Genomic DNA, 11822 nt, shown 5'->3' with positions numbered 1-11822 from the left:
AGACTGGAAATTTTGAAAAATTGGACTGGAAAACCGGGAAAAGTCAGGGAATTTTATTTTTCCATTTTGGTAGACACCCTGCCTACGTCCATAGACTCTGCACAACATATTTTTTTTATATACATGAAGCATTGTTTTAGTAGTTTTAGTATTTCTCAATACTTCCTACTTGTAGGTATGTAATGTATTGTGCCTTTAAATGACCACCAAATAAAGGTTTATTTATTCATTTATTTAGTATTACTCTATGGTTCACACCAAGGGATCCGTTTTCTTGATCAAAGTTCTGTATTCTGCATGCAGTCCTCTGCCCACTAGTTGTTCCCCTATGACATATCTCACTGTAGCATGGAACTCATTGATCCAGCGAATCTGAAATCATTCAATAGCTCATTACTTACACTGTTGGATCAAAATTCCCGAAAGTTGTGATGTTCTCTGCTATCTTTTGAAAACAAAAGTGAGACTCATGGCAATGACTGTAATGAGTTCACCATTGGAATCATTTTTATTATATGTCTGGTTGCTCCCTCTCAATCATCACTACAACCATTTTAGACCTAGTGTGACTAAATGGTTTTGTTAACTCTGGAAAACTTTTCTTTCATCACAAACTGTTGACTTGATAAATTTGCATAGGTAATTTGTAATTAGGTACAGATATTGTTTGGCTGCTGATTCCTAAATGTCCCTTGGACAATGACTTCGTCAGATTTGTTTTGTTCTTACCTCATGTGGTTCTAGTTGAGAAGTATCTATCAGTCGGGATTCGAATGGGAAGAGAGATCTCACTTCCATGGTCATGTAGCGTTCTCGGTACTGCAAATTAAAACAAGACTTTATAAGTATACCTAAATAATAGTCTGATGTATTTCAGGTACTTCAATTTGAAATTCTGGTTACCCAGATCTTTGCATTAGTAAAATTATTATACTTATTTATATGCTCGAATAAGACTGAAGTGTCCTCTTTACTCTAGGTAGCTCTTTGGTAGCTTTTGGTTACATAATGTACTTACAGCTGGTACTACTTGAATGACTTGGCCGATTTTGATTCCGCAATCTAAATATTCAGGTTCGACCACTCCGAAGAAGTTGATGTTGAGTGTGGAGTTGAAGTCTGAAATGGTCAAACACAGGAAATGGATCAATCATTGATAAGCTCCTTCAGGTGGAAACACACTATCATCACGTCACGTCACGTGAGCTCATGGGGAGTCAGAGAGATGTAGTTGAAAGTTTTTTCCATAATATTGTAAGTCATCTCAAAACAGCCACACTACTATCACGTCACGGGACGTGATGGTAGTGTGTTTCTACTTTAAGCTGTTGGTCTTATTCTTAATTAGCACCTTCTCGTAGTTCGCTCCTGTCTTTTGCTCTACATTTTTCTTTCTCAAAATCTAATCCTTTCTAGTTTGCCTGAAAGTATGTAAATGCAATTTTTAAGCTCTCTCATTCTCAGTTGATTTCTTCATTTTTCTACAGGCTTCAGATCAGAAGCAGTTTTGAGTTTTAACTTGACATAGTTGCTGACTACTGTGGAAAGCCTCCAGAAAACGATGGTTGACTGTAGTTCAGGACGAGGCAATTAAACGTGGCTAGAGAATACCACCCCGGTGTATGGCAGATATAAAAGATATCTTTTCTTTATTATGGCATCACCATTCGGCTACAGCTGAAGCCGCCACAACAACAAGTGCCTCCAGTGAGACTTACCTTCTTGTACCAGCAAGAACTCTCCTATGCTATGAACACGTTGTGGCCTATAGTCCAAGGCTAGGGCCAGTAGAGGCTGTTCCAGTAGGTATTCCAGTCTGTGTAGAGAAGAGCCGGGTAGGAATTGAGTGGTGACTAGGGCGATGAGACCTTTCAGTATGGCCGTGTAGACACTTCGCTGTAAAGGAGTGGGGATGCCACAGTGGAGGATGGCGTTCACTTTGGTTGTACCGTCTGAAGAAAGGAAATTTGGGTCACTTCATCAAGCGTGCCGAGAGGTGCGCGAACGTCAATAGTTCGAAGCGACGCGATGCCCGGCCTATCAAGCTTGTGGGGAGTCGCGCGAACGTCGAGTTCGAAGCGCCGCCCGGCCTATATTTACATACATCATACATATTAACATGAAACGGAGTTTTGAGGTTTTTCGGCAGTTTCAATTCAATCTACGATGGATACATATTTGCAATGAAGGCTCTCTTTCTCCATGCGTTCCAGAAAAATCAAACAAATTTTTGTACCTACATAACACGTATTTCATTCGCTTGCTTCAGAATCATCTCTTTCAACTTTCAACAGATAAGGTTCGTTCTCGGAACGGCTGGCTTTCTCCTATCCTGTCCTCTCTTCGATTTCAAGACGATAAGACCTTAGTAGTTAGGTAGTTACAGTTCTCTCCCTGTCTATCAAACCTGTTGAAAATAATCATGAAAATATTAGATTGTTCGTCTTACATTCGCTACTTACCCAGGTACTGACTCCCGTAAGAGACTCGAAGGATGTCGTCTCCTATCTTCACATTGGTTTTAGCGTCGGGTCTGTATTCTGCATCAGTGGCGTGGGTACCATGTGCAGCCGTGGGAGGGAAGCTGTTGCCAATGTACGACCAATGTTCACCTCGTAGCTGATCGACACATTCCAACACTTTAAGCTCATCCCAGAGTTCCCCGCTTTCGATCTGAAAAAGAAAAAGCATACCTCTGTTTAACCCTTCGAACGTCCATATCTCGATGTAAACTACAGTACACATCGTGTAGTTTACATCGGTCATCAAAGAGTTAACTAAATAGGGTCGTTGTTTCTTGTCAGTCCTTTGCAGGCAGCTCTACTATGCACCTCGTGTCCTGTAATTTTCAATTCTTGGTTCACACAATCTTTCCTCCTTTTCTTCGATCTTTCTCGCCCTTTTTCCCTGCCTCTGGATATGGTGGTACTGTAATATCTAGTTTACTCAAATCCGAACTAAACCCAAAATTTAAGTCTAATTTTGCCGCCCTTGCTTATGGTCCAAAATTTCACGTACTCCTTTCTCAATCCTATGCACCAGTCGGACCCAAACTAAGGCATCTTTAATCTGCGAATTTCTCATGCCTTTGGCTTCAGCACTGTTTTTGTAAGCTTTGAGATCCTTCACTGGTGAGGGGCCTGTGAGTAACTTGAGAGGAGGCACCTGAAATAATAATAATAAAACATATGGCTTAAAATTATGTCCAGTTGTCCACACATAGTCGACGGCCGTCGATCGATGTCGATTGAAATCGCCCACACTGCCTCGACAACATAGATTCACCTCGTCTATTGACCATCGATCAACGGCCGTTCTCCACGTATACCAATATCCCTCAATATGATATCCTTTGTCATCTTGGAAGCCTGCTGTTTCAGCATTTTTCATCTGTACAATTAGCTCAGATTGTCAATTGTCAAATAAAATTGATTGATTGATTGATTGATTGGTTGATTGGTTGGTTGATTGATTGATATAAGACTTCTATTGATCCACTTACCCAAGCATAGAGTAAGAAGTTAGCTTCGTCCGGCAAGTAAAGGCATTTGCCTGTCCTGACAAATTCTGGTAGGTCTGTCCACACCAGATCGTACGGTTTAATCCTGAAAAAGAGTCAACAGTTTAAATACAGACGTCGCGTCGGTACCTGGGCAAAATTCCAACAAATCGCTATCAGCTTTATTTGTCTGTCTAAGACTGAGTCTACAAATTAGATAAAATCTGTCAGATTTATTGCAGACTTTCATGTGATAGTCTGTTCTGTGTGTGTCTGATACTAGAGGTTGAATCCAGAATGGACAAAATTTTCAGTCTCCTAACATGACTGGTGCAAACTTTTACGTGATAGTCTTTCCTATTTCTGGCAAAAAAGAAAGAAAAAAGTTGAATCTATCCGTTTTCCAGCATGAGCAAAATCTTTCACCTTTTTCATTTGACCAAACTCTCTTGACTTGACTGAGAGCGATCAAAATCTCTTCTGCTTGGATCAACCAATCATACGGAACACGCTATGTCCATACTTACACGATATCCCCCAGATAGTTTCTCAGCACGGGCGTTATCTTGTTCTTGGGCAGATATAGCACACACAGGGACGTACTGATGACAAAATAAGCTTTGAACAGAGGCGAGAATGGGTTGTCCTTGCCCCTCAAATTGAGAAGCCAGGCAATTTGATCCAAAGCCGTGATCACCATTACATCGACAGACTTGGAACTCATGAAGTCTTTCATGGATTGGACTTTGTTTTCCCAAGGCTCTCCTGAATTTCGAACGAATAAATAACGAATCATGAGAAATACCGAAAATAATTGAGGCATGATCTGGAAGAAGGGCAAAACTTCAAAAACCTAGTTTCGAGATATTCGCGTTTGAAGTTTTCATTTGCAAATGAACACAATGTTACAAGGTTCACAAAATTGGCCATAACTTGCCATAGATAAGAGATGGAAAGATGATCCTTTCCCAGTTTTGTTCAGAACGAAATTTTCTATACAAAAATGCACACGCCCGAAATAGGATGTAAGTGACGTTACACCCTTTATTTTGTCATCATTTTGACGAAAACTTAGTATTGGTACAAGTAAGGCCATCGGCTACTCAAGCCCTGTCACTGCCACCTTATTGGATCTTTTGTGACTTCCGCATTTGCTGACTAGAATAGTCCTCAAGACTTTAACTAATAGTGAACTTACCTGCATATTCCAGAGGGTGAATGAAGACAACACTTGGGGGCAGCGAAGGTTTTGGATACCAAATGGAATCCACGAGGTTTTCTGTGAGCAAATTCAGTTGCAGACCATGGGCCCCTGGAAACCAAATATAATATTATAGTATTATGAGAAAACCAACTAAAATATGTCAGGTTATGAGTGCTAGTTCCAGTTTCAGGAATGGTTATACCTAATTTTGAGCATTTTGTATATTCATCGACAATACCGACAGGCTAGTTCTTCGATCTACCTTTGGGATAAGAGTTTGGAGAGAAATCCTGATCCGCTGTTACTTCTACAACAACAACACGCTTGTCACTGTACGAGTATGTAGCTTCTTGAAGGTGTAGACTTGTAGAGTGTAGACCACTTGGAATCCGTCCCAGTCAAGTTCCATTTGAATTTTTACTTTTCTGTCTAAGAATCGAACCCTGTACTTACTGAGATAGTTGTCTAGATTCAACCACTCGCTGAATTCCCATTTGAGCGGATCACTGGCTATCTTGTCGGTGTATTTGGCATGAGTTGCGATCCATTGGTTCATGTTGGGACTCTGTTAACAGTTGAAAAGATTGTTAATATCTGAGGCCGTGCTATCTGCTTCAAAGGCGAAGGGTGTTCAGTCTGTAACCCTTCAAGTGCTCAACCTTCACATGCCCAAAGAACCCTACAACTTTGTCAGTCATTGACCTCTGGATGTACCCGAAGGAAGTTGCAACATTCCTTGGACTGGCACCTGATTGATTGGATTTTGCTGTCAGTCGCTACAATTGTACACGCTACAACAACAACTGTAACCCTTCTATCAAGATTGATCATCAGGTGCAAGGTGTAAGGCTCGTAAACTCACCCCAGTAAAGTCGGTTCTGCACAAAGTCCACTCTGTGCCACTCAGTTCGCTATCAGCCCTCTCCCAATATTTAGCCTCTGTCCACAGAACTGCCGTTGTTTGGGTCACTACACCTTGACCTGATTCTCCTGTGAATCCAGAAATGTACTCGAGTCTCTTGTCCCAAGGTCCGTGTTGCTTGGTCTGAAACATAAAATCATACAAAATGAGACGTGAAATTCCTGTCAGTGTTGATCGGGTTCTATTCTTAAAATAGAGGATGACATGTACCTTTGTACATACATATGAATTGCCCTGGTTACCTGGTATTATACTCACCTGATGATCGTCTCCATTAACAATAATATACACGGACACTCCTCGACTTCTCATGACAGATCTGAGCAGGGATAATCTCTGATTCACATCACTTGTAACGTGAGAATGAGCGAGTGATGTGTTGTGATGTGCACCGGAGGCATAGCATCCTGAGGATTTGAGAGAACAAAACTTTCAACATTTCAAGAAAAAGCATCACTATTTTGTAGATTTAGAAAGCATCATTATTATTAATGTTCCACTGAAAGAGATGAATCTCGAAAATGCCTTCGGGGATTGTCCTTGTAGTTACTTACTACGAAATGCAAATAGCCGAAACCGTAAGGTAAGGACATACCTATTATGTCAAATGGCCATAATCAACTCACATATTTTCTTAGAATCTCAACCCCTAATTAAATTGCTGCTTGCCCCTACACCTAGCTTCATGTGGGCTTTTTGTGTACGACATAATATTTTCAATGACCTTTGAAAATATTTCATATGACCTTTGAAAATAAATTCAAAACTAGCCATTCGGCGCGAACGACCTACTGTCCGTAGAGTGAAGGCGCCTTAATGGAAGGAAAAAACTAGCAACTTTAATCAATACCAAAAACTGAGAATATTGGCACCTAGATATCTAATCAAAGTTTATATTCAGTTTCGAATGGAACAATTAACTACCAAGTGTGTCCTAATAGTGTTTCAAGAACACCCAATCATATTGTCATTGGAAAGTGCTATCACTTTCTTTATCCTAGTGTCTTGCTGAGATATATTATCTTCAGTCAAACAATCAGTGTAAATCCCGACCTCCATAGATCAGGATCACTAAGTATGATTCCTAGACAGTAAATTGCTTTGATGAGGAAATAATTTGAGGTAGACATCTTTTGTTCTGTGTAATTAACATTAGCAGTATCGATACGTAGGTACAATGAGATGCAGACGCCAAATCTGCTAAAAAAAAAAAAAAACTGAAATAAGCATTGTTTGGGCGGTTATGTAATTGTCATAATGAAAAAGGCTTAGCTTTCTGGCAAGAACCATCGATATCAATGGTTCATCCTTGGAAAATGGCCTCAATGGATGTCTTGACAGGAAAGAAAGGGGCGGTTTGACAGAATCACCAGCCAAAGCTAAGCCTTTGCCCTCAAAAATTTGGTAAAAATCTTAAAAACTTTGCCTTTTTCCTCCGGTCCTAACATCTTTGATTCACAACCATTTTTGACGATCATGCAAAGGAGTAGAGATAACTATGGTTCATCCATTTGAATATGGCAGCAAGGATTCATCTAAAAAGTAGGCTACGTTGCCAAACGTGTCAAAGGTTCAACGGTAGAATATCTTTAAAGGAGGAAGGTACATTGCACAGTGCTTCCTCCCACAATGATACTTTTTTTTTTATGCCGATGGTATTCAGTATTCGTAATGATTTATGTATTCCTATAAAAAGTAACGAAAAGATGATTTCTTACTAGAATTGAATAATAATAAATTGTTTATTATTATTTTATTTCATTTTTTGAACAAAGACTTTGTTTGGACTGCTCAAGTAAAGGGAAAGGGACTTTTCAGTCTCATTTTGGCAGTATATTGCTCTAAATAAAATAATTAATTGATAACATTGCTCTAAATAAAATAATTAATTACTAAAAAACTGAAATTAGAACAACACGATGTCTACTAAATCCAGATAGGTAATGATAATGAATGATCACAAACATACCAAATTGCATAATAAGTACCCGATGCGAGTATTAAAAATAGATACCATCTTTACCTGTTCTAGAATTCAACCTCTTGGACTTGACCCTCAAAAAAAAGGTTACAGATCGAAGCTACCTCTGCTTTTTAAAAGAGAGAGTTTATAAAAATAGACCTTTACCTTAATTGCAACAATGCAAGGAGTTCTCGCATTCTGATTGGTTCTTTCATTTTGGGTCGATGACTCCTTGCTGCCATATTCATCTGGATGAATCATAACTACCAAACTAATAGTTCATAATTACTCTACAATTAAAACACAGTCTATAAACAAAGGGTTAACTGAGAAGACAATTTCAGGTCAGACTATTTTCATTTAGGAGTAGAAAGTTAACTTTGGATACATCAGACTTATCGTGTCCCCCCGCTGAGATAATCATTACTTTCTTACATTTTGGTACTAGCTCCTCTGGCAAATTTCTGCTTGTAATTGTTTTCATTGTTTCGTAATCGCACCATTATCGGTTCCTAGGTATCTAACTATTAAAAGATAAATAAATAACACAGGTATCCATCTACTAAAGTTTTAAATATTCTCGAAATTTTTCCTCATTATTTTCCGGGAATGGAGAGGGGTTGATACCTAGGCCGCCGGCCGCTACCGACCTAGCTTTCTGAATGAACGGGATTCCAACTTTCTAACTGGGGAAACTATGTATGTACAAACAATATTGCTCCAAGAACTCAAGGGACTTGAGAACCCTCATAAGGACATGATCAAGCCATCGAAGGCTCCTAAAACAAAAGACTGTAGGATTTCGGCCTGTGCCAAACACATCACATGAAGTACCTACGTACCTACTGGCAGATATTGACTAAAATCTACCCAGACAGGTAGACACCGTAAACCGTATTGAAAATAATATAGGTACCTCCGAAGAAGGTAGTAAGAGGTAATACAAATAGGTAAAGGTATTTTCAATTAAATTGAAATTTTCAATTTATTTTTGTCTCAAAATAATTTTCAATTATTATTTTGATTTTTTAACAAGATGGAATACTTTTGAATGAATTCTTCCCATTACAGACTTATGGTATGAAGACCAGAATGTAGGACACCTCAGATTCTCATAGACGTGTCCATTGAAATGAATGACCCTCAAATTAGATCTTTTTGCTCTCAGTTCTATGCGGTTTGAAGTTGTCACTTCCCTCTACCTGCTCTATGCGCTATGCTCTCCACTCCACCCTGTTTTGATCTTAAGGCATTTCAATTTTTTACCTCTGGTGGATTTTATCTTGAAGGAAGTTCAGTCTAATTAAACAGACAAACATACATTCAGAGGACATAAACAAGGAGTGAAAATAACGGTTTGATCAGTATAATACCTGTCTGAATTACCTATACTTTTCTATTATAAGAAACTAGTCACATGCTATCATTTCTATTAACACTTTTATTTTCATTCATTCTGTACGTATGATTGATTTTGTACATATATCAAAATAAAAATGGTTAAAGCTACCCAAGCACTTTTCTAGGGTGCTGTACACAAAATCCAGCCTATAGCGGGTATCGTTTACCTATCAAAAGTAAAGCGAGTGAAAAAAAAAAGTAAAAATGCACTGTAGAGGTGTAAAAAGTATGTTCATTTGAGTAAATTCAAATCTATTTCATAAATTGGCAAAAATCCAACCTACATTTTTCAAGTTCCAATATATCGTTTTTTTTTTTTCGACTAAAAACGAAAATTATTTACATATTTGTCGGGTGTCGTCAGACAAGTTTTAGACGTTTAACTTCGATAGGTAAATGGATTGACCTATAAAACGCAGGGACAGGATTACACGAATATCCCCATATCCCCAAGTATTGCAGATTCGGATTTTTACGTCTAGAAAAAGATTAAGAGCTGTTGTAGGTATTAAGGGAATAGGATCTATACTAAAGGTTTATCTGCTCAAAAAGCTGATCCAAGTCTGAGAAGGCACTTGACCGACTTGAATGTATATTAATAATAATAATTTAAGTACATACAAATCTACTGAAATTTTGGTAGGTACTAGGTATTGAAAAAAAAAAAAAATGGAAAAATTAATAATAAATCGCAAGCTTTGTAAATAAAAACACTAGCGATGGAAAACATGCATTTGGTGACTTACCGGCTAGGAGCACTCCACTCAGAAGGATCTTGAACACAAAATTGATGCACGCCATCCTAACAACCTCTAAGAACTAACCCATGGTAGAGTCAATGTTTTATCTACAAGATTCGGCGACCCCCTAGCGAGTGGGTCCTTAGCGTTTCTTTCCGTCATGAGACTGCATTTCCAGCCAATCCCAGCCGAGAGAAAGGGGGGCTCCTCACATTTCTTCCATGATGTTTGTTTTAATATGCAAGTCAATTTCTTTTCCAATCCTCGTTGTCACTGCCTCAGTTAACCCTTCGCAATAGCGGCGGTCTTCGTTCTCTCTATTTCCCATGAACGGAATTTTAATTGTGTTAAGCATACATGGATGTCACAAATGTCATTCCCTGGTTAATACACCACACTCAATTTAAAGACTTGACTTGGACTCGAACCACCAACCTTCAGATCCGAAGTCTACCGCGGTAGCCACTACACCACTGAGGTTGGTTTTCCATGAACGAACTAGCATTGTATTCGATCCAAATTTCCGAAATTGCAGAGATTTGAGTGCCTTTCCCCATTTACCGAAGAACCTTTCCTATCGCTAAGTATACGCGGATAGCGAATTATCTATCAGCTGACTAGCGCTACTTGTCCCTTGATAGAGGGACTGTAACAATGGAAGTCTTATCGTCCCGAGGAAGGATAGGAGGAAAGTCAGCCGTTCCGAGAACGAACATTATCTATTCGGACAGTCTGTGATAAGTTGTCCTATCGCTAAGTATACGCGGATAGCGAATTATCTATCAGCTGACTAGCGCTACTTGTCCCTTGATAGAGGGACTGTAACAATGGAATCGTCCCAAGGAAGGATAGGAGGAAAGTCAGCCGTTCCGTGAACGAACATTATCTATTCGGACAGTCTGTGATAAGTTTAATCGTCGCCACAGTGAGGCCTCTAGAACTTGAGTTGATAATTTTCAGTTTATTTTCGCAGAAGAAACACCTCCCGAGTTGAATTTATGATTTATTTCGTGAATGAGGTGTGAACAATATTTTCATTATTTTCTCCACATATCGTGGGATGCCAACTCATTTCTGCATCGCTACGCACTAGTGAGCAAATCAAATTTATAACGCGCTTCATAGGGCGAGAATGTTTCCAGTGTGAAATGTACAGGGCAAGTACTCCCTATAGTGGGATTCATAGGGACGAATACAGGTAACGTATTGATTCCTATGAATCAACAATCCATTATATACATTGAGAAGCCCCGACCAGAGTTAATTTCGAGATTTTCGAGTCTGGCTAGATTTTTGCCTTAGCTCTGTTCCGGACCAATTATTCGTAATAACCCGGATTAGTGCAGTATAAGTTCTGACCTTGGATGAAATGAGAAGCATTGGCCTTTACCTGTTCAGACCAAGTGGATCCTATGATCTTGGATATCTCTTTAGACCGTGGCGGAGCCAGTGGCCAAATCTGAAGAGCTTATTGGGTGCCAATCTTGACACAGCCTCGAGACTTGAAAAGGTTAACTCGCAATGTATTCTTCGAACTTTTTTCTCTCAAATTTCTGCAAAGTCATTTCGAAATTTCTCGATGTCAACACAACATTGATGTGTTTCCAGGTCGACCTAGATTAAAACGTTTGTCTAGAGCTCTACAACCTAAATTTTACCAGTCACCAACCGTCGGATCTTACGAGGGAGTAGGGTCTTGTCACCTCTAATTTAATTATTGATCTAATTTGAAGTTTCACAGTGCAGGTCCTCATCATGTACGTAACGTTAGTAACCTGTTCAAAGCAGCTGTAAATAAAGTCCAAATTGCCAAGATGATACCAGTCAACTTTTTGGTGACCAAAATAAAGTGAAGTGACCACATTACAGCCGGTTCTTCTTTACCATCTTTTAGTAACGTCACACTAAGTCCCAATGACTTCATAAATCCTGGCCTATTTGAATGGCAGGAATCCTGGATCACTAAAGATTTTATCTGAGAACACAAGGAACCCAAATCTTCTGAATTGGTTTTCAAGACTTCATTGAAGCATCTGTAGTCTGTACCTATTGAAGATTTTCGGTAAATTAGTACCTTTTTGTCGTTTAAAATT

The 11822-nt window shown here is 39.1% G+C and overlaps 1 protein-coding gene across 1 annotated transcript; it reads right to left on the bottom strand.

Moving 5' to 3' along the window:
* Nucleotides 1–221: 221 nt before the first annotated feature.
* Nucleotides 222–10468, bottom strand: LOC103506457 (probable Xaa-Pro aminopeptidase P). Its single transcript, XM_026821516.1, has 13 exons — nt 9736–10468; nt 5884–6032; nt 5566–5748; nt 5157–5268; nt 4698–4811; nt 4027–4264; nt 3503–3605; nt 3019–3165; nt 2463–2673; nt 1719–1952; nt 1019–1119; nt 730–819; nt 222–372 (listed from the first exon to the last, which is right to left on the bottom strand). The coding sequence occupies exons 1-13, from the start codon at nt 9788–9790 to the stop codon at nt 253–255; spliced, it is 1857 nt and encodes a 618-aa protein (XP_026677317.1). The 5' UTR covers nt 9791–10468; the 3' UTR covers nt 222–252.
* Between the last annotated feature and the right edge of the window lie 1354 nt (nt 10469–11822).

The sequence above is a fragment of the Diaphorina citri genome, unplaced genomic scaffold, assembly GCF_000475195.1.
Source record: "Diaphorina citri unplaced genomic scaffold, Diaci psyllid genome assembly version 1.1 scaffold237, whole genome shotgun sequence".
NCBI lineage: Eukaryota > Metazoa > Arthropoda > Insecta > Hemiptera > Psyllidae > Diaphorina > Diaphorina citri.
This window is presented reverse-complemented; position numbering and strand designations above follow the sequence as displayed.